Source organism: Erinaceus europaeus, chromosome 16, assembly GCF_950295315.1.
Source record: "Erinaceus europaeus chromosome 16, mEriEur2.1, whole genome shotgun sequence".
NCBI lineage: Eukaryota > Metazoa > Chordata > Mammalia > Eulipotyphla > Erinaceidae > Erinaceus > Erinaceus europaeus.
This window is the reverse complement of record NC_080177.1, coordinates 21,457,832-21,482,007: the sequence shown is the minus strand read 5'-3', so window position 1 is coordinate 21,482,007 and position 24,176 is coordinate 21,457,832. Positions and strand designations below refer to the sequence as shown.

The 24,176-nt window shown below is 36.7% G+C and overlaps 1 protein-coding gene across 2 annotated transcripts in view; it reads left to right on the top strand.

The window, feature by feature from the left end:
* SCAPER (S-phase cyclin A associated protein in the ER) overlaps positions 1-24,176 on the top strand; it is a 326,131-nt gene that overhangs the window by 48,986 nt on the left and 252,969 nt on the right. The window contains exons 6-15 of one of the 2 annotated variants that reach the window (XM_060174708.1): positions 383-483; positions 998-1,114; positions 3,705-3,865; positions 12,240-12,502; positions 15,478-15,714; positions 17,550-17,720; positions 18,996-19,071; positions 19,242-19,359; positions 19,633-19,744; positions 22,708-22,848. In XM_060174708.1, coding sequence (XP_060030691.1) covers positions 383-483; positions 998-1,114; positions 3,705-3,865; positions 12,240-12,502; positions 15,478-15,714; positions 17,550-17,720; positions 18,996-19,071; positions 19,242-19,359; positions 19,633-19,744; positions 22,708-22,848 — 1,497 coding nt within the window. Of the gene's footprint in view, positions 1-382; positions 484-997; positions 1,115-3,704; positions 3,866-12,221; positions 12,503-15,477; positions 15,715-17,549; positions 17,721-18,995; positions 19,072-19,241; positions 19,360-19,632; positions 19,745-22,707; positions 22,849-24,176 lie in introns of those variants that run through there. The other variant, XM_007525770.2, reaches the window with a different exon arrangement.

The following is a 24,176-nucleotide window of genomic DNA, read 5'->3' as shown; positions in this document are numbered from 1 at the left end:
TGGTATTGTTAAATTTTTGACTCTGGGTGCTGGTTACATGGGCCTTTGATTTGAAACCAATTATCTTTACCTTGTGTGTACTTTTCTGGTTATTAAACTTCACAATAGAAAGGTTAAAAGAATGGGCACTTGGGCATGTCTTAAGAAGAAATATTCCACGTGTTGGGTTGCATATTCTCAGCTTCATTGACTTCTGTTACCTTATCAGACAGTGGGAAGGAAGAAATAAAAAACCACCCCATCTTTATCATTAGGTTTAACTATTCCCTCATGAGGAGTATAATGTAAAATTGATTCATTCTTAAGTATTTCATTCTAAACCTTTCTTGAAGTGTTTCAGTCTCAGAGTAGAACTTAATGTCTCTTGTTTGTTTTGGAATAGGAGGTGCTAATGATGCTGGATAACTATGTAAGAGATTTCAAAGCATTAATTGACTGGATTCAACTTCAGGAAAAGCTAGAGAAGACAGATGCTCAAAGCAGGTAATGAGCACTGGTCTTTATACTCATAGCAACCAGCAATTTGAAAAGCAGCCATTGAAACTGATACTAAACTTGACCCTTTTACTTCACTTAAAATTTGTAAAGAGCTCAAAGTTGGAAGCTTCATTTCCACTTTAGTTTAGAAACAAGTATCTATTAGATAGCTGTTAGGGCAAGATACTGCTTTCAGTGGCATATTGCTGAATATGACATAGTCACTACTGTCATGAGTTTGAAGCCTAGTAGAAATTATCAGCACAAAAATTATCAGAGGTGTTTTGAGAAGGATAGGATCATATCTCTTTGGGAGAATTTGTCAGCAAAGACTCCATGGAGGGCACATGCATTGTCTGTGGTTGCTTAGTGGTAATATGCTACTTTCCTTATAAGCAGAGTTGTAAGGAAAACAAGTGACCTGCTTATATTCTAACCAGCTAATACAATCCAGAGGAAAAATGATCTTTCCCATTCATCCTTCTGTCCATTTAGTCTTCTTTATGTCTTGAATTGTCAGACCAACATCACTGGCATGGGAAGTCAAGAAAATGTCTCCAGGACGTCATGTGATTCCAAGTCCATCAACAGACAGAATAAATGCAACATCCAATGCTCGAAGAAGCTTAAATTTTGGGTAAGAAGAACTTAAAGCTTGTTAGGACTTATACTGTAGTAAACTACTTTCTATGGGTAACTTACGTATAGTTTTATAAAATCGGTATTCTACTGTGGAACTATCTTTATGTCTGTATAGAAGTTTGAATTATTTGAATAAAAAGTTTAAAATATTCAGAACAGTGATGTTTAACTTTTAGGATATATGTTAAAACATAATTAGTAACCTAGAGATTAAAACTCATAAAGACATTGCACATTAAATAATTCATAACATGAACTGGCAAATTTCTCCCACAAAGCGATCTGAATATTATGAAGTGTATTACTGGTATACTAATCATATCATTGACATTATGATCCCATCAACACAATTTTGTAATTATTGTTTTAGGCAGTTATCTTTAAAATAAAAATAGAAGGAAAAGTTATTAAAAAGAGAAAATATTTTGTTTTTTATATTACCTATGTATGTAATGCCTTTTTTCTATTTTTCTTTATTTCTTTATATGTATTTAAATTAAATTGTTGTCTGATGGGAGGAGAAGGTAGAAAGAGAGGAAGAGAAACACTTAAAATATTTGCTTCACTGCTTGTGAAGCTTTCCCCTGCAAATGGGGACTAGGGACTTGAACCTGGGTCCTTGCATATAGTAATGTGTGCACTCAACAGGGGTGCGCACCTCGGCCTAGTCTCAACCTGCATAGTATGCTTTATAGGGAAGATCTGCTAGTGATATTTTTTTCTTAGTTTTTGTTTACCTAAATTAACCTTAATTTACCCTTTAGTTTTGAAGGATAATATTATAGTACATAGAGTCTTTGCTTAAAAGTCTTTATCTTTTAGTACTCTAAATATATTTACTTGCCCCTTTATCTTTCTACTCTCCTGAATGGCCTGCTATACTATATTGGCACTTGTGATGCTGTCCACAGTTGTCTGAGACACTGTTCATTTTTCTTAGTTCTCTGTTCTGTTCTTCAGCATAGATAATCTTCATTGATCTCTCTTCATTTTTTTCCTTTTTTTTTATAGGATAGGACAGAGAGAAATTGAGATAGGAGGAGCAGATAGAGTGGGGGAGAGAAAGATAGATACCTGCAAACTTGCTTCACCGCTTGTGAGGTGACACCCCTGTTCAGGTGGGGAGCCGGGGCTCAAACCAGGACACACCTTGCATGTGTCCTTGTGCTTTGTACTATGCGCTTAACCCAGTGTGCTACTGCCCGGCCCCCTAAAATTATTATTATTATTTTATTATTATTGGATAGAACAGAGAATTTGAGAGGAGAGAGGGAGATAGAGATAGGGAGAGAAAGATAAGACACCTGCAGCCCTTCACACCACTCATGAAGCTTTCCCCCTGCAGATGGGGACCAAGGGCTCAGACCCAGGTCCTTGAATATAGTAATGTGTGTGCTTAACCAGGTGCACCACTGCCTAACCCTTAAAATTACTTTTTAAATTGCTTCTAGAGTTATCATTGGCATTTGATGTACCTGCACAACGAATCCCCTACCACTGATGGCCTTTTTTTTTTTTCTTTTATTGATAGAGACAGAGAAATTAAGAGGGGATGGGGGAGGTAGAAGGAAAGAAAAACACCTGTAGCTCTTTTGTAACTCCCCCTGTAGATGTGGTGTGAAGACTTGAACTCAGGTTCTGGTGCATGGTGATTTGGAAACTTTTAGTGTCTTTGTGGTAAAAGCTCTTGTAATCGCCATCTAATCATATTGTTGGATTAAGTGATACTCTATAGCTTCTCTCTCTCTCGCTTTCTCTCTCTCTCTCTCTCTCTCTCTTTCTCTCTCTCTTTTTCTTTCTGTGTGCTGAAAGATTGTAACACATAGGCTGTCTAGTATATCTACTCACTTCTTTTACTGGTTAAGTGCTTACTCAGAATACATAATTGTCAAACTTGTCTATTCAAGTTATTTCCATCAGTTTAAAATGAGATTTAAATATTAATCCAGGGTAATAGTACAGCCATTGTTTCTGTGAAAACTAAGATGTTTTTGGAAATCTTTGATAAAGGTGAACTATTAAAGTTGCTAACCAGTGAGGAACAAATAGTTCAGCTGAATGATTGGGGAAAATATTATAAAAGTTGAGGAAGACTGTGCAACCAGATAATCCAATACATCTCACTAAATTCTCATTTCTTTTTAAAGAAACCAGAACTGGATATTGTCAATGAGATATTGTGCTTTAGCTCATGTAAGAAATATATATACACAAAACGTCCATTATAGTCATGCTTATTATCGACAGATTGATAAATTAATATATACAATTAAGACATGCAATTGAAATGAAAATCAGAAGTTTGATGTACAGATGTACATATTTTGAAGATTCCCCATTTAACTGACAAATTCTTTGAAACCAAACTGACAAGAACTTCTATACTAGCTTTGTTTTCATACATTGGATTATACTATACTAAGTTAATGATACATTAGTTTATAGCTACATATGTATTAAATTGCAATGATAGTATATTATATATGTGGATCTATGTGTGCATAGTTTATTTTAAAACATCAGCTGTAATACATTTAAATTTAACTTTTATATTTGATTGATGAATACAGCCATTTTCTCCCTAGGGGTTCACCTGGCACAGTGTCAGCTCCCCGGCTGGCTCCCACAGGTGTCAGTTGGGCTGACAAAGTCAAAGCTCATCATACAGGATCTGTTGTTTCTTCAGATGTAGCCCCTGCCCAGCCTGGTCCACCAGTGACAGTACAGAAGCCTTCCCGCAAAAATGGCAAGTGACTTTGAAGACACCTTTTTATGTAGCAGATAGATGGATAGATTTGGAGATAAACATTTTATTTAAAATTGGGCTGACAGCATCATATGTTTAACTTTTTGCATCATCAATGTGATAGTAATTAACTTTAGTTAAAATCATAACATAACCTTAAACATTGAAGGTTAACAATACCTCATCACTGTAAGAAAGCTAATGGGAGCTCTTTCTGGAATAACAATGGTTATGCCAAGACTTTCATGCCTGAGACTCTGACTCCCTAGCACCAACATTAGCCAAAACTGACAGTGCTTTTATCACTCTCCTTCTGTATATCTTTCTGCATCTCTCTTTAAAATAAGCAAATATATTTTTAAAAACAGAGCTTAAAAAATAAACTGAAAAAGAAATGATATGGGGGGTCGGGCGGTGGCGCAGTGGGTTAAGCACATGTGGCGCAAAGCGCAGGAACCGGCGTAAGAATCCCGGTTCGAGCCCCCGGCTCCCCACCTGCAGGGGAGTCGCTTCACAGGCGGTGAAGCAGGTCTGCAGGTGTCTATCTTTCTCTCCCCTTCTGTCTTCCCCTCCTCTCTCCATTTCTCTCTGTCCTATCCAACAACGAATTGCGTCAACAAGGGCAATAATAATAACCACAACGAAGCTACAACAAGGGCAACAAAAGGGGGAAAGAAAAAAAAAATGGCCTCCAGGAGCGGTGGATTCATGGTGCAGGCACCGAGCCCAGCAATAACCCTGGAGGAGGAAAAAAAAAAGGAAAAAAAAAGAAAGAAAGAAATGATATGAACAGTTTTTTAGAAGCTGTGAATTAAAAGACCAGTGGTGACCTTTGAGTGAGTTAGTTGAATCTTAAACTCAGAGAGTGGATAGAAATCTAATTCAAGCAGGCAGGTGGTTTACCCAGTAGAGGTCACATGTTCCCACGCACAAAGACCTGAGTTCAATCCACAGGCCACCACATGGCAGTACTTGCAGGGGCAAGCTTCACAAGCTGTGTAGCAGTGATGCAATGTGTCTCTCTCTTTCTCCTTCTTTCTAAAATAAAAGGAATAATGTTGATCTGGGGAAGGTATTAGTATATGCAAGACCTGGGATTGCATTAAAAATCAGTTATTGACACATTCTTACAAGAACATCTAACATAGTACCTTTCAGTATGAAGAAAGAAAATTTAAAAGATACTCTTTGGGGATCGGGTGCACATGGCGTGAAGCTCAAGGACCTGCATAAAGATCTCGGTTTGAACACCCCAGCTACCCACCTGCAGGGGAGTCACTTCACAAGCGGTGAAGCAGTTCTACAGGTGTCTGTCTATCTTTCTCTCCCCCCTCTGTCTCCACCTCCTCTCTTAATTTCTCTCTGTCCTATCCAGCAGCAGCAGCAACGACAGCAATGACAATAACAACAACAACAACAACAACAACAACAACAACAACAACAACAACAACAACAAAATGGTAAAAAATGGCTGCCAGGAGCAGTGGATTTGTAGAGCAGACACTGAGCCCCAGCAATAACCCTGGAGGCAAAAAAAAAAAAAAGATACTCTATGCATATCCCATTTAAAGAAAAACTGCAGCTACTTTAATACCAGGCAAAGAGTACTTATTAAGCGGTTTTTGAAGACTTATTGATTGAGAGAAGGAGCAAGAGGTGCCAGAGTTTTTACTTTAGCATATATGGTGCTGGGGATTGAATCTGGGAACTCAGGGACGAAAAAAATCCTCTCCTCTGTTACTTCCCTGGTCATGCCAAGAGATGTTTTAGTGTGAGATCTTTTTATTGTTAAAAGTTTTTTCAAAAGGTAAAATTCTGAATATATATATATATATATATATATATATATATATATATATAAAACATCTTTGATAAAATGATGTAAAAACTGACAGAACCAAAAGGAAAAATTGAAAAAGGAATCTATATTTATACTGAGAAATATTACTAATTTCAATTATTGACATAAAGATATGGACCATCTAAATAGCCTGAATCATGAAGTTGAAATGTTTAACAAACGGTGCTTATTTTTCATTCTTGTTCTTTTTGATGTTCCAATCTGGAAAATTTTTAAAGTGTTTAAAGTTATTTTTTTAATTATCTTTATTTATTGGCTAGAGACAGAAATTGAGAGGGTCGGGGAGATAAAGAAGGAGAGAGAAAGAGAGACACCTGCAGCCTTGCTTCACCACTTGCAAAGCTTTCCTTCTGCAGGTGGGACCGGGGCCTCGAACCCTAGGTGCGCCACCATCCGGTCCCCAATCTGGAAAATTTTTACTCTATCATCTTCTAGCCTATTAAAATTTTTTTTTTCTGGTGGTGGTGGTGGTGGGGTAATGGTTCACAGAATAGTATCTTCTAGTATAAAATTCTCTGCCCATTTTAGTTACTTATATTTTCTCGAATATGTTAATGTTAGATATATTTAAAAGTCTACATTTATAAATAAAACATCTGAGTTATTTGTGGATTTACCATCTTTTCATAGTTTTTAGTTTTGACCCCATTTTAAATTTTTTAGAATACCTCATATTTAATTGAATGTTTAATATGGTGTATTAAAAATTGGAGATTCTCTGTCTACAAGTTTTTTTTTTTCCTTTTTGCAAGAAGAGAACAAGCAGATTACCTTAATCCCATCAAGATTTGGTTTGAGATTTTATTAAAGTTGATGTTTTCAGTTTTGTCCTTATCCCTTCTGGGGTCTCGACTGAAAACCTGGGGTGTTTGCCAAGGCCACTACATTTTTGAATTCCAATTTTTGTTTCTTCAGCCTTTAACAGTTGCTGCAATATCTGCTTAGCTTATTAGCATCCCAGCTGCTGCTTTCTGCTGGGTGTCTTGGAGTCTTGCCCTGTATATGCAAAGTTTAACAGTTGTCAGACTTACAGGAAGATTGAATGCAGATTTTTTGGCGGACTTTGCTGCAGTTCCTCTCTCCACAGATTTTCTGCCCCAGAAGTCTCACACTTGTTTTAGCTCTTTGAACTCCAGTATTTGTCTCAGTCAGATGGGACTGCTGCTTTCTGCTTGTACTCACTTCCCCTGCACTCTGAATTCCATGTATCTTCAGGGAAAATTCTGTACTGAATGTGAATCTCACATTGTTGTCCTGTTCTTGGCAGTCCCTCAGTTCTTAACTATATTGGATACTTTCCAGTGCCTTTGAATAGTTTATATATTTTGTCTAGCTAGTTTTGTTTGGCAGAAAGAGGGTTAATTTTGAAACAGGCTGCTTTGTAATGGCAGTAAATCTAAATAAATACATTTTCAAGCACATATGAAATATTACATAAATTTGTAACGGCTGAGCCATTAAGCAAATTTTAAGAAATTTCAGATGACTGAAATCATTCTGTTTCTCTGAATGTAGTATAATGAAGCTAGAACTCTATTATACAAAGGTTGTCATACAGTTCTCAAAGTTTTGTAATACATTTCTGAGTAAAGCTTGAGTCATAGAAGATGTCACAATGAAAGTTAGAAACTGAACATTTAAAATCTTATGGGAGTCAGGTAAATCCACATTTGGGGAAAATGTCTAGCCTCAGTTTCACATATGAGAAAATAAGAAAATGTAAGTTCACATTCTGTATATGTCAAGAGGTTAGGTTAGGAAATAACAACAAGGTCAATACAAGGAACATGGAAGGAGAAGAAATGCACACACACACACACGTGCACACACACACAATAAAGCTATCAGCTCTTTAAATAGACTAATAAAATTAACAGATTTCTAGTAGTACCCGTTAGGACAAGAAATACATAAGGGAAGGGGGTCGGGCGGTGACGCAGTGGGTTAAGCGCATGTGGCACAAAGCGCAAGGACCGGTGTGAGGATCCCGATTCAAGCCCCTGGCTCCCCACCTGCAGGGGAGTTGCTTCACAGGCGGTGAAGCAGGTCTGCAGGTGTCTGTCTTTCTCTCTCCCTCTCTGTCTTTCCCTCCTCTCTCCATTTCTCTCTGTCCTATCCAACAACGAACAACATCAACAATGGCAATAATAATAACCACAACGAGGCTACAACAACAAGGGCAACAAAAGGGGGAAAAATGGCCTCCAGGAGTGGTGGATTCATGGTGCAGGCACCGAGCCCAGCAATAACCCTGGAGGATAAATAAATAAATAAATAAATAAATAAATAATAAAAAAAAGAGACATAAGGGAATACTAAGAATGAAATAGGAATTGGTAGAGATCCCACAGTTATTAAAAATATAGTAGGATAACACTGCACTAAATTTAGAAACTTTAAATCAGTCCCGTGAGAAATACAGCATAACCTGCTATATAGTCTTTTCCCTGTACCGCAGGCTACTGGGTGCCCAAGCCCTTCCTCAGACCTCTCCTACTTCCTTCCTTTAGAGCCCATGAGTGTGCTGCAGCAGACCATTTATTAATTTTGTTTTACTCTGTATTTTCCCTTTTTTAAAAAAAGATTTTATTTATTCCTGAAGGTAGGAGAGAGAGATAAAGAACTAGACATCACTCTGGTACAAGTGCTGCCCGAGGACTGAACTCAGGACCTCACGCTTGTGAGTCCAATGCTTTATCCACTGCACCACCTCCCAGACCACACTATTTTCCCTTTATTTTGTGATGACACTTGCTGTGGGGAGGTGTGAAATTGTATATCTGTGACAGCATCAGTCTGGTAAATCAGCATTTCCCTAGTCAAGTGACCTATTAAAAAATAAAGATTAAAAATTAGTGTGGTTATAAATGTTTTCGGTACTCATTGAAAATACAGCATAATTTGAACTGGGTTAGGATGCAGCCAGTGAAGCACACAAGTTATGATGTATGAGGACCCAAATTCAAGCCTCCTGGTCCCTTCTGGAGGGGAAGCTTCAGGAATGGTAGAGCAGGCTCCAGGTGCTTCTCTTTCCCCTCCCACTGTCACCCTATTTCTGTCTCTATCATAATAAAAGTAAAATATATTGAAAATATAGTGTAACAAAGCATACACAAGAATTAGAAAAGTTTTTGTGAACTTGTATTTAAAAAGTGAGCCCATAATTAAAATTTTTCCAGAAAGAAAACTTAGTACCAGGTCAGTGTGGCTTCAATTATGAATTTTTACAAACATTTATAGTAAATATAACACCAGTATTATAGAACTCTCCCTAAATATGGGAGTAGAACTCATTTTGTAATGCCAGTAGAACTTTTATATCAAAACCAGATAAGAATTCTACAGTTAAGAGAGGTCATTTTATCTTCCACATTGGCATAAAAATTCTAAAGGAAATGTTATTGAATTTAGTGAAAACAAATCAGTCAGGTTGTCCCAGTAGTTTTCAGTTATTGATTGTATTGATTTAAATTTAGTGCTAGTATATTAACTAAATTTACAAAGAAATCTTAAAAATTGCAAGTTCTGGAATGTAAGGGCTATGAGATTAAATACAGTTTTGAGTTTTGTGCTCGTTAGTCTGTGATTACTCAAAGTATTTAGAAGCTCCCTGACAGTTTGATTAGCATGATTTGCAATTCTCAACAAACATTCTTCATTATGGGAATAATTTTTCAACATGGTTTTTCCCAAAGGCTCATTAAAATGTAATTTGTCTATAACTTCAGTGTCTAAGAGACCTATGCTAACATTTCTATTTTGATATACTCCTTTTGACTTGCTTCATTTTTACACAATCTTTATTGCATGATACTATTTGTGTTGGCCATCTTATTAGTTAGCGGGTTGGTTTCAGGTTTTAAACAGTGTTTATTTCTGTAAGTAAGCTTAAAGAAAGGTATTTTTCTTTCCTTTAAAAAGTAAAGCTATTAGTCGCAGTGCTGTCAAGGGTGAGACAACTAAAGTAACTGGAAACTAAAATCTTTTGTTAAACCAAATGTCATAAACTTATTTATTTTTCCTTTTGGTTTGTGTGGTTATTATAAATTAGGTTTTCTGATTTAAAACTTTATCTCTATCTAGAGGATAATGCAGAAATATATAACATTATGCTGTGCATTGGTAAAAAGTTATGTGGATCAATACTGAGCACAGACTAGATAATATATAGTTTAAGACATTATTATTAGTTTTACTGCTTACCATAATGAAATTCTTACATTTCAATTTTTTCTATTTATTAAAGGTACATACTGGATATTTATAAGAGATATTATATGATAAATAGGGTTTGATTTAAAATGCTTCACAAAAGAAAATAGAGTGGAGAAATAGGTAATATAAATAAGAGTGGCAGAATGTTGACATTTATTAAAGCTTTTGAATGGAATTGCGTTTCATAATACTCTTTCCTCATATTATAGCTTTGACAATCTTCACATGGAAAACTTCGTAAGACCTACAAAACACACTTAAATGTACTTTTTCTCTGGAGATTTTAAAGTCACACCTTAAAAATAAAAATTTCCAAGAACTGTTTAATCTTTATTTTAAATTATACAACATATTAACATAGTCATTATACTAAAAATAGGGTGATGAATTAATATTTCTAGTTATAAGAAAAAGACATTTAAGATAAGTTATTCTTACGATAATATTTCTTTTCTGTATTAACTTATATGTGATAGTATCATTCTGTGATACTCATTCCTAAAGGATGTTTGCACTGAATATAGTTTGTATTTAACATTTCTTCTTTTTAAATTTTTCATTATCTTTACTTATTTATTGTATAGAGACAGTCAGAAATTGAGCTCCCAGTTTACTCTAGTTGTATCCATGGGTAGTAAGGTTTCTTTTGCAGAAATACATTGAAGATTGCTAGAAGGATTTTATGTTCTGTCAGGCTGCCATTCTCCCTGTCTTTTGGCTTGATAAAAACAGGTTTTGCAGGTGTCTGTTTTGTCTCTGCCCCTTGTGTGTCTGGGTTGGAGGCTTTCACTGCACCATACCTGGAATATTTAGAAACAATAATGAAACCATAAAACTAATGATGGTTATGCTTTTCAAATCTCAGGGTTCCCAGGCAGTATATCAATTTCTGTTTCTCAAAGTTTTCCAGTTTTTATTTCATGCAGAATTTTTCACTGTAAGGTGGACCAAGATCTGAAGCTGGACAGAGCTTGAATTACTTATAGTAATTCTGAATAATTACACATAGCCTATCAAAATGTTAAATTGTGGCATATGCATCACTCTTCTTTGTGACATTTCAGTGGGTTATTCTTACTTAGGCTGTGTTGGAGTGTGTCACTGGACTCAGTCCTTTAGTTTCCTTGTATGTATGGTAGAATATTGGACTGGAGCCTCTAGTGTTCCTTCAGTTAGCTTTCTTTAATATTATGATCATTGAAGTAGCTTTGTTTTTTAAAAAAATAAAAGCTAAGTTATATAGTTCTGGGATCAAGGAGAGGATTTTGGACTCAGATGTAAACCAAAGACTGGTTGCTGGAAGATGGGAAGGTGGTTTCATTTAACTACTAGGGTCAAAGATACCAGAATCAATTTGCTTGGACTTACATCTGGCTTTACTTTTAGCTGGTATATGACCTTGGGCAAATCATTTAACCTCTAATCTTAGGTTCCTCATTGATAAAATTGGGATGATTGTGCTGATTTTACAGAGGTATTGCAAAGAATAAAAGAAGTGTCCTGTGTGGAGCTTTTATGATTAGTAGTATGTAGTGTATATTGTGTTAATGTTTAACAATACTTTCTGGCATGAGCGTCTCTTTGCATAACTATCTCCCCTCCACCCCGCAATACTTTTGGCATTTGTGGCCTTAATCTGAACCTTGGTTTTGTCTTTCACAAAGTAGGAATAATTACACCACCTCACAGGATAGTTGTAGGGATTAGCAGTTATATACCCAATCACATACATATGCATACATACTTGAACAATAATTAGTGCTAAGTCTCTATTTAGTTATATGAATGGGAATTAGATTGGAAGATTTTAAAAAAACTTATTTACTTTAACGAGTGATACATAGAGGAAGGAAGGGAGGGAGGAAGGAAGGAAGAAAGATTGACTGATGGCACTGCTCGGCTCTGGTTTGTGGTTGGCACAGGGGATTGAACCTGGGACCTCTGAATCTCGGGCAGGAGAGTCTTTTACCTAATCATTATGCTATCATCCCAGCCCTGGAAGATGTTTTTTTTTTAAATTTTTTATTATCTTTATTTATTTATTGGATAGAGACAGCCAGAAATTGAGAGGAGGAGGGAGAGAGACAGACACCTGCAGCACTGCTTCACCACTCACAAAGCTTTCCCCCTGCAGATGGGGACCGAGGGCTCAAACTCGGGTCCTTGTACACTGTAATATGTGTGCTGTACCAGGTGCTCCACCACCCGATCCCTGGAAGATATTTTTATTGTTTACATTTTTGAAAAATTTCACTGCCTAAGCCTATCTTAATTTATTTTCTTCCCTCCATTGCATAGACCGGAAAGATGCTGAAGGATGGGAGACGGTTCAGAGGGGAAGACCTGTTCGTTCACGGTCAATAGCAGTGATGCCCAAAGTTTCACTAGGAACCGAAGCATTAAGGTCAAAGGATGACAGTGATAAAGAAAATGTACTACTTTTACCTGAAGAAAGCATACAGAAAGGTGAACTTATTGGAGACCACTCTTCTCCTGCTTTAGAACCTCGGGCCAAAGACTCATTACATTCTTGTGATCATCCTCTTGTGGAGAGAACCCAGGTACTATGCTAGAATTCTCCTGTTGCTTTTTATAAGGGTATGCATGCATGTCGGAATGTATGTATGCTCGCACATCTTACTTTTTTCTACTTCACTTTAAACTTTTTATTACAAAAAAACTTACTCCTTCCATCCCAGATACCTCTCATGGAGAGCTGTGAAACTACACCAGTGACAACAGTTGTCCTATAAACCAGCAACTCCACAACAAAAGCAACTCTAAAAAAACTATTGAAATTAAAAATGATTTTGAACTTACTGCACTTTTTTTCTTTCTGCAAATCAAGTGTAATTTACTAATATTTAATATAATTCTTTATAGTGTTTTCAGTTTTTCTAATGTTATGTCTTTCATTTTTATCTTATTTGACAAAAATATGTTTTAAAAAGCTTACTAGTGTGAAGATTTATGTTCTAGTAGTGTACTTTTAAAATAAGACAACTTATGAAAGATCAGAATAACAGCTCTTTTGGATAGCTAGCTTTTTGACATGCATGCAACCCAACTTCGAGCCCAGTAGCCATCTCATTGGAGAAAGCCTTGGCATTGTCGTTTCTTTTCCCCTCTCTCTCTTTCTGCCTTCCTGTCTCTCATCTCTAGCTAGGAAAAAAAAAAATCAACCAAGAGTAGTGGGTTTTTTTTTTTGGGGGGGGGCATCCCCGAGATGACAAAAACAAAACTAACAAAATATAAGATTTATTTTTTTTATATTTAGACATTTCAGGAATGATCAATAGAAATATTTTTTTAAATAATTAAACTATTGCTGAAATGTTTTAGTATAAAAGTTCATTGTTGATGACCAAGCTAGGAATATTTTTTTCTTCACTTTCTTTTTTTACTTTTTATTTTTTAAAATTTTTATTTATAAAATAGAAATATTGAAAAGACTATAGGAGAAGAAGGGTACAAATTCCACACATTTCCCGCCACCAGAGTTCTGCATCTTATCCCCTTCCTTGTAAGCTTTTCTGTTCTTTATCCCTCTGGGAGTATGAACCAGGATCATTATGGGGTGCAGAAGGTGAAAGGTCTGGCTTCTGTAATTGCTTCCCCGCTGAACATGGGTGTTGGCAGGTCGATCCATACTCCTAGCCTGTCTTATCTCTTTCCCTAATGGGGAAGAACTCTGTGGAGGTAGGGCTTCAGCCACATTAGTGGGGCTGTCTGCCTAGGGAAGTCAGGCTGGCATCATGGTATCATCTGGAATCTGGTAGCTGAAAAAGTGTTAAGATACAAAGCAGAACAAATTTTTGACTAGTCATGAACCTAAAGACAAGAGTATTGCAGATGAAGATTTGGGGTCTCCATTTTGGAAAAAGCTAGTAGTAGGTCTATTTTAGGTATATTCCAAGGGGCCCATGACTTTACTAGTTTTTGTCTGAGCCTGACAACTAGTATGCAGGTGGGCCCAGGTTATTACCTGGGGAGATGGTGTCATAGTTGGAAAAAGGACTAGAAAGTTAGATCAGGGCAGAAACTAGCTCCCAAATATGGGAAAAGTGTATAAATACTGTTAACTGTAAACCCCATCGATTTGATTTGGGGTCCATATACGTCACAGGAGCCTGTGTAACCTCTGCATCCCAGTAGGTCTGAGCTCACATTTTGTGGTCATGGTTAGGAACATTCCAGGCTCCACTAATTTCAGGACCCATTTTTCTCGGGTGGTAGGTAGAGTATGTTGTCCAATCTCCCTTCGGAGAATGGAACATTTGCTACCATTTTTGATCCACATTGAGGGCAAGGTCCTTTAGGGGCCCACAAAGGGATCCATTTTATTGTTCCTGATGGAGATGACCAATAATAGCTCCATTGTCTTTCTAAAAATAGAATTAACATATTTATATATTTTTCCCAATTTTGCTTTACATTTTAGCTTTGTTATTGTTATATAAATGATATTGAATTTTAACAAATAGAGTTGACTATATTGTAAACATCAGTAATGCTAATATAAATATTTCCAAGAAGATTATAAACTATGGTGACTGATGTATAGATAATGTTGATATCAGTATAAACAATGTGATACAATTTAAATAATGTTTTTGCTAAAATCAACACTTCAGGACACTTTAAGTTCTGACCAATAGTAAGATTTTTAAAGTCGTTTATAAGGTTTGGCCAAGTTTAATATTTATGTAAATAATTAAATTGGGTATTTTATGGCCACTGGAATGTTTATATAATGTTTATTTAAGTAGTATTGTGATTGAGTTTTCAGTTCACAATTTTGGATTTTATTTCTTGTACTTGGAGCTCATTATTCTAAATGTAATGTGAAAATTCTGTTAGAAAGTAAAATTCAAGTCTTCTTTCTACTAATGAAGCAAGGAATTCAGGCCAACATTGTATTTGTTTTGGATTATTTTCACATTTCTGTTGGTAATATGTTAAATATCCCTATGCGTAAGGAGGAGGAGGTGGAATTCTAAGGACTGAATCACATGAGATTGTATTTTCAGATGCACTATCCATACCTATAACATGTATCTTTTAGATCTATACTTGGTATTATGTACATGGTACATCTCAGCCATACTTTGAGATTATGATAATGTTATGTAAACAGAGCAAAGGTCATGTTCTTTTGGTAAAATGTCCTTAAAGCATATATTTTGGTAAGAAGTGTGTTCATTTGCTGTTAGTCTTTGAATATACTTTTGTTTGAATACTAGACAGTCTTATTTTACTGGTGACTTCATATGTTCTACTCATCAGGAATCAACCTACTAAAATAAAATGTAACTAATTGCTTAATTTCACATAGCTCTCCAGATAGCATTCTCTAAGTAGTAAATGTGCAGATAAATTTGGCTGCTTAGTGGTTTCTTGAAACATACAAAAACAATAAACTAGTCAACTGTTTCTTTATATCTGGTGGGCTAGACAGAATCAACTTTTCTAGAATGGAATTGTTGGTGAGAATTTTCTGTTATCTCTGATTTATTTTGTAAATATATTTCCTTAGTTCACAGTGAGTACATTGGATGATGTCAAGAATTCTAGTAGTAATTTCTTACAAGACACTTCTGTGCGAACTTCTGAAATACCTGCTGTTCACATTGATTCAGAGTGTGTTGCAGTCACTCAGCAAGTTAACACACCTCCTTTGCAAACAACTGAAGACACATTTTCAGCAGCAAAAGAGAGGATAGAAAATGAAATGGACCCTTCAGATATTTCAAATGTGAGTGCTGCCCACTTGGTAAGAAGAACTTATCAGACTTCTGAGTAAATATGTCAGAAAAGACACAACCCCAATAATAATGTATTACTTTGCACTTTACAAAGGTCCTTTATAAGCCATTTTGTGTTGTTTCATTTTAATGCTTGTATAGTAATCTTTTGGTATAGTTTCAATTTTTCTTGTTTTGTAGAGGAAGAAAATGAGACTGTAAGAGTTAAATAACTTAATCAAAGTCATTCAGTTTGTATGGAGTATTATCATTATTTCTTCTTTATTTAGGATTAGAAAACTAAGAAACAATAGTGTATCTTAAATAACTTCTAGCACTCTAGTACATGGGAAATGTCACGTACTGTACTTCTAAAAACTCTGTTAACAGAGTAGTTGAAACAGCTACTAGCATTTGCTTGGAGTTGATCTTTCAGGTGAAATTAACCATTCTTATTGTAGCATTTTAAAAAATGCATTGATTCAGAATTATCTACAGATTTATGTTTTTGGATTATTATATCTGTTCACCCCTTCCTATTTCTCATTTTAGTATTGAGACATCTGACCCAAGAATAATCTTAGAGTAGATCAGTGCTAGCTTTGCTTTGAAAAGTAACTTTGAAAATAGGCACAAGGCTAGTGCAGTAACGTACTTGCATGGTGTGCTGCTTTGCCATGTGAGCGACTCAGATTGATGCCCATCCCCCACCACATTACTCCGGTTGCTTCTCTGCCTTTTCTGATTCTATCACAGGCATTTATTAGTTAATGATTCAGATACAAGTTCTAACCCATGTTTTTTTTTTTCTTCAAATCATTTTATTGGGAAGTTGATGGTTTACAGTACAGTTGCTGACACATGGGTATAGTTTCTCATCACCCTGTGATAGGTGTCTCCAAAACACTCTCACCCCCCCACACACACCTTATGTCCTTTTCCACAGTTATGTACCAGGACCTCACTGTTCTCTGTACCTCCTCCTATCCTTTCCTCCCAGAGTCCTTTGTTTTGATGTAATACATTACACCCAATCCAAGTTTCACCTTGTATTTTCCCTTCTTTCTTAAGGTTCACCTGTAAGTGTGATCTGATACTCATCCTACTCTTTTTGACCCTATCTCACTTAGCACAGCTCTTTCAAGTTCCATGCAAAGTGAAGCAACAAAAATGACTTACTCATTTTTAACAGCTGAGTACTGTTCTATTGTGAATATACACCAAAGCTTTCTTTAGCTACTTCTCTGTCCTTGGGCAGATGGGGCTGCTTCCAAGTTTGGGCCTTTACAAATTGTGCTGCTATGAATATTGGTAAACATAGATGTCTTTGGATAATGTTTTGCTTCCTTTGGATAAATCCCCACAAGAGAAATTACTGGGTTATAGAGTAGGTACATTTCTAGTGTTCTGAGAAATCCAATACATATTTTAAAGCAATATATATTCAGGAAGTTCCATCACCATTATAGCATAAATTATTTATTTGTACTTATTATAGTATACTGTTATATATACTGTTATAAAATACTTGATCTATAGTTTTGAACTTTGGCACACAAGTAAAATTTCTACTTTTGTCATTATAATAGCTGCTATTTATATAACTCCACACAGCAGTCTGGTATAAAGGTAACTCAGATTATTGTGTAATCCTCTGGAATACAAAAGAGACTAGTTTTAAAGAAACCTCTAAGTCACACAGCTAGCAACTGGTTGATCTTATACTGGACCTGTAAGGTTTATAATCCTAGATTATTGCTACTTTGTGTAAAGCAGTTGTTGACTGTTAGACTATAAAGAGATGATTAATTATCTTTCTAGTCAAGTGATGATTCTTTCTTTGTGTGCATTTTTAACTTTGTAGTCCATGGCAGAAGTTCTTGCTAAAAAGGAAGAGCTAGCTGATCGTCTGGAAAAGGCCAATGAAGAAGCTATTGCTAGTGCTATTGCTGAAGAGGAGCAGCTAACGAGAGAAATTGAAGCTGAAGAAAACAACGATATTAACATTGAAACTGACAATGACAGTGATTTTTCTGTGAGCTTGTAGGATTTTTAACACAATTATTCAAAGATTGTAATCAGAGGTGGAATAACTTGTCCAGGAAGACTTGTGGATCATCCAGTACTATTTAAAATTATTGTTTAAAAATTGTTATTATCTTTATTTATTGGATAGAGACAGCCAGAAATCAAAACAAAGGGGGTGATAGAGAGGGAGAGAGACAGAGAGACACCTGCAGCCCTGCTTCATCATTTGCAGAGCTCTCCCCTGCAGGTGAGGACTCAGGTCCTTGCGCACTGTAGCAGGTGTACCACCACCTAGCCCCCTATTTAAAATTATTTTAAAAATTATCTTCTATCATAAAGTTAATATTCTCTTTGATTAAGTGATTAAGAATCAGTAATGTGAATATTAGAGAAAGTAGGCATTTAGTATTACTCAGACTGTATTTGTAGAGACCGAAGAATCTATTTTACTTTTTCTATTGTATCAAAAAAAAAAAAAGACAGATTGCCTTACTGTCACTAAGTGTTCAAAATAAGAATATTGATGAGAGGGATTTCTTTTTTTTTTTTTTTTCCTCCTCCAGGGTTATTTCTGGGCTCGGTGCCTGCACCATGAATCCACCGCTCCTGGAGGCCATTTTTCCCCCCCTTTTGTTGCCCTTGTTGTAGCTTCGTTGTGGTTATTATTATTGCCCTTGTTGACACAATTCGTTGTTGGATAGGACAGAGAGAAATGGAGAGAGGAGGGGAAGACAGAGTGGGGGAGAGAAAGATAGATACCTGCAGACCTGCTTCACCGCCTGTGAAGCGACTCCCCTGCAGGTGGGGAGCCGGGGGCTCGAACCGGGATCCTTACGCCGGTCCCTGCGCTTTGCGCCACATGCGCTTAACCCACTGCGCCACCGCCCGACCCCCGAGAGGGATTTCTTAAAGAATAAAAGTAGCCATAATACCTCACATATTTTTTTTTATTAAATTATAATGCCCAACAGAACTCTTATATTAAATTCTCTGAATATGTCAGGGTTTGTATAGTAATAGGATATGGCCATAAGTTTCTCTTCAGGTTACTTGATATATCTCTGCTATTAATGGTGATTAAGTTTGTCTTTCTCTTAAAATGTATAGAATGTAGTGTTTTAAACTAATGATTATCATTATTACAAAAGGCATGTAATTTTTTTTTAACTATGTGTTACATGGAATGTTTTCTCTCTGGCAGGAAAGTTTCACATATAACTCAGTTTTAAGTTATAGTTGCTCAAGTATTTGTGTTTTTTTAAGTTTCCTTCTTACATTTTAGGCCAGCATGGGCAGTGGAAGTGTATCTTTCTGCGGTATACCTATGGACTGGAACGATGTCCTTGCAGATTATGAAGGTATTTGTGTGTATGTGTGAATTGTGTGTGTAGATAAAGAAATATAGGATAGATATTTCTGTGTAAAATAAGTAATTTGCAGTGGGAATACCTTTTAAAAGTTCTCAAATGTTGACTTTACAGTACTGTGTGGTGTAACTATAGAACTATGGTCTTCTTTCTCTGAACAGCTCGTGAATCTTGGCGTCAAAATACATCTTGGGGAGATATTGTAGAGGAAGAACCTGCTAGACCTCCAGGGCATGGAATTCACATGCATGAAAAACTTTCCTCACCTTCCCGGAAAAGGTCTGACCTATGAACTTGAATTGGAAACATTCTGCAGGAGGGAAGCCAGCCAATCTTGAGCATTAGAGTCGTTGCTATGCAACACTTTAAGGCACATCACTCCAGGGAGTTGCCAGATCCATTGACAAGTGACAATGTTTTCCTAAACGTTAGGCCAAAATTAGTTTTGTGTACTTCTTATATTTATTTTATAAACTTTGAAGATGAGAGAAAATATTTTTGGCTTTATTGTATAAACATGTAAACTGCCTGTCCATTTGTTTGCGTTAACAGAACAATTGCAGAATCTAAGAAGAAACATGAAGAAAAGCAAATGAAAGCACAGCAGCTAAGGGAAAAGTTACGTGAAGAGAAAACATTAAAACTTCAGAAATTGTTAGAAAGGGTGAGATTTTTCTTCTTTTTTTTTTTTTTTTAAAATTATGATGCCCTTAAGTAGATGGACTTACTCTCTTTTTGTCATTATTGGGATTTCAACCACTCCAAGCCTATCTTGTTAGATATAAAGAAAGGGAGACAGAGACAAAGAGAATGCTACCATGGCACCAGAGCTTCCTCCAGGGTCTGGTGGGTGGCCACAGTGAGCCAGGGTTGCACACATGACAATGCAAATGTACTGTCCACATGAGCTGTTTTGCTGACCCTGGGCTTATTTTCAGGTTTCTTTTCTTACCCCCCCCCTTCTGATCTGAAAGAAGCTAAAAATTTTATAAAATTAGTTTAGTTTTCTCAGAAACTTCTGTTAAATTGTTGTCACTTATAAGTTAGCTATAAAAGTGCTACTTGTAGAGGTGATATGTATTACTGAAACTCCACTATATTTTTGTCATTTGTGTTGGGAGTCTTTCTTAGGGCATGTTGTACAGAACGTGGAATGACTTGGGAGAGTCGTGTTGAGACTCAGATTATCAGGTTTGAATAAATGGGACACATAAGCTAGATTTGTACAAGAGATTCTTAGAGTAATTAGAGCATTGTTACTTCAGATTGTTGCTACTAAATTTTTGATTCAATGAAATGAAGATGGATTCTGAGGCGGCCAATTCAGTCAGATCCTGCTTTTATCACCTAAGATAAGCCTTGGACAATAATGCTGTCAAGCTGGGGCAAGCAGCCATTGGGAGCTGCAGGCTTCACTTTCAGATTTAGCCATGTGGTTACTGGCAGAACCCAGTTCCTCTTTGGCAGCTAGCCAGAGACCTCAGTTCTGTGCCGTGTGTGGCTGTTCACCACCTAAGTGTCCTCACTGACATGACCAATGACTTCCCTCTAGAAAGATTTAAGGGAGGGGGAACAGATAAGTAAGCTGCACTGTCTCATGCTTAGTGGCTAGAATAATTCTTTTGTCCTACCACAGTAGGACAAAAATATATAAGCCGTTATAATACAGATGAAGCCCTTTGTTAGCTTCTGCTAGTAGAAAGGAATATAGTATCCATTGGCTAAACATAATACTTGCTCTATTCATAATGGGCATTTTAAATAGGGAGACATAATTGTACAAAAGTGAGACTTAAAAATGAGAAAAAGAAATCTTTAATGTAGGAGTGAAGTTGACTAGGAAAGACAGAATCTTCGATTTTGGTCTCTATATGAATCTTGTTTGTCTTGGTTTTAATTTTAATCATTTAGAATGACTAGATTAAATATGAAAAGTGATCTGTATGGCATGGTTTCTTTCTTTTTCTTTTCTTTCTTTTGCCTCCAGGGTTATTATTACTGGGGCTCAGTGCTGGAACTATAAATCCACTGCTACTGGTGGCCTTTTTTTTTCTTTCATTTTTTATTGGATAAGACAGAAATTGAGAGGGGAAGGGAGATAGAGGGGGGAGAGAAAGATAGACATATTCAGACCTGTTTCACCACTTGTGAACAGACCCCTTTGCAGGTGGGGCACCAGGGGCTCCAACTGTCATCCCTGCATGGGTCATTGTGCTTTGTATTATGTGCTCTTTTTAAAAAAAAAACTTTTTTTAAATATATTTATTTTCCCTTTTTTTGCCCTTTTTTATTGTTGTAGTTATTATTGTTGTTATTGATGTTGTTGTTGTTGTTGGATAGGACAGAGAGAAATGGAGAGAGAAGGGGAAGACAGAGGGGGCAGAGAAAGACAGACACCTACAGACCTGCTTCACCACCTGTGAAGCGACTCCCCTGCAGGTGGAGAGCTGGGGGCTCAAACCGGGATCCTTATGTTGGTCCTTACGCTTTGCGCCACTTGTGCTTAACCCGCTGCGCTACCACCTGACTCCCACTATGTGCTCTTAACTCAGTGCACTACTGCCTGGCTCCCCAGTGTTTGCTTTCTTCATCTGACTTATTTATCTTAGTGTAATATCCTGTGGGTCTTCCATATTGTTGCAGGCCACCACCAGGCCCCCATATGGAGTAGTTTCTACAGGAGTTGCTGTATTACTTTGCCTTTACATAAGTGCTGTAACATAGCCACAACCTCACATGTGCTGTATTTTTTTATTTTTTGCCACCAGGATAATCACTAGGGCTCAGTGCAAAATGCCGCTCTTCTAGGTGTTCATTTTTCTTTTTTATTTCTGGTTTTTGATAGAGGGTGTGTGTGTGTGTGTGTGTGTGTGTGTGTGTGTGTGTGTGTGTAAGTGTATGAGAAAGAGAGAAAAGGATTAAGAATTGTAGCACTGCTCTACTGCATATGATATTTACCCCGGTAGGTGAGATCAGGGTCTGAACCCAGATCCTCACACATGGTAATGTGAGTGCTATAGCAGTATGCCACCATCCAGCCTGATTGTGTTTTTCGTCATTCAAATAAAAATCAGTAGGTCATTTCCTTATATAATGTAATCTCTTAAGCATTCATGCAAAAAAAAAGTCAAATTCTTAAAATTGTCTAGGCAGGTTTTCTGGTTTAACTTTCCTGTCATTGTGGCTATTCTTTTAATGAATTTTAATGATAAAAATACTACTTTCCATTTTGAATTATTATTTCAGTGCTGTTCTACATATGCTGTCTCACCTGATTATCCCAATAACTTTTTGAGCACAGACATATTGAACCCAGCTTTATTTTACAATTGTGAAAACTGAATCTGGAGATGCTAAATGCCATTTCTATAGTATCATTTGACCAGCATTTAGCAGAGTTTGGATATTAGGGAAATATTCTTAAGCTCTTTATCCAGCATTGTGTCTACACCTTACTTTTAAAGGTGATCAAACACTATGTAGCTGAAATTCAGTTGAAACATGAGCTTTTTTACACTTGTGATGAAATGATACCTAATTTCCTAGAATTTATTTTAATTGGTACTGAATATGATGTGTTTTTGGAGGAGCACAATCCAAGTCTTTTACTTTGTTCACTATATTTAGGAGAAAGATGTACGGAAATGGAAGGAAGAATTGTTAGATCAGCGGCGGAGGATGATGGAAGAGAAATTACTCCATGCTGAATTTAAACGAGAAGTGCAGTTACAAGCAATTGTGAAGAAAGCACAAGAGGAAGAAGCCAAGGTACAGGTGCTCCGAATCCTGAATTAATTACTCAGTTATTTTCAAAATATTGTTACAGTAATAAAAACTAATGTCTGTCAAGTGGCATGTACCAGGATAATAGAATGCTTTTACAGTCCTGTTTAAATCTTACTAGATGTCATATCTTATTTTTATAATAATCCTGTGGCATATATATTCTCAAACACACTGAGACACACACATGTGTGCTAGTGCACACACACATACACTCATAATTTTTTTTACAGCTTTGTTGAGATACAATTGACAAAGAGAAGCACATATGTAAAGCTTAAGTTTGATGAACTTTGATAACCATGTACTTCTGAAACCATCATTACAATGGTGATAAACAATTCCACAACCCCCCACCCCCACCCCCACCCCGAAGTTTCTTCAGGCCCTTTTGCAATTTATTCTTTCTTCCCATTCTGTTATCATGCAATTTCCGGTCTGCTTTTTGTCACTAAAAATGTTACCATTTTCTAAAATTCCGTGCGAACGAAATCATCCAGTGTGTAGCTTTTCCTCTGGTTTCTTTCATTCAGCATAGTCATTTTGACTTTCATTCATGCTGTCTTATACATCAGTTCCTTTTCTTTGCTGAGAAGTATCCCAGTTATAGGAATGCCAAATTTGTTAACACAGTCACCTGTTGATGGACATTTGTTTTCTTTCCACGTTTGGCTACTACAGACGTCGCTTCTCTGAGCATGCATGTGTAAGTCTCTGTGCACATGTGTGCTTTCATTTCTTCTTGAGTCAACACCTAAAAGTGGATTGACAGAGTCTTATGATACAGTCATATTTAATTTTTTATGGAGATAACTTTGGTACAATAAACTAAATGGTTCCAGGTATGTAATTTTCAATCTCTTCAAATTATGTGTTACCACACCCCACCCACCACTAAAGTAACAGCTTCCCCTCTCCCTCTGGTCCATCGGACCACCTGTATCTTTCAGACCCTTTGATCATCCCCTTTGGTAATTCAGCTTTGCAAGAGAATCTGATCACTCACTCATTAGATTATATGTGCTTTACTATTCACAAAGCACTCCATTCGATCCTTGGTACCACATGGGAACACTTTGTAGATGGTGGAGTGGTGCCAACATGTCTCTCCTTTCCCCAGACTTCAGTAGAAGAATGAAGAAGTGGGAGTCAGGCAGTAGTGCAGCGGGTTAAGTGCACGTGGCACAAAGTGCAAAGACCAGCATAAGGATCCCAGTTCAAGCCCCTGGCTCTCCACCTGCAGGGGAATCGCTTTATAGGCGGTGAAGCAGGTCTTTAGGTGTCTGTCTTTCTCTCCCCCTCTCTGTCTTCCC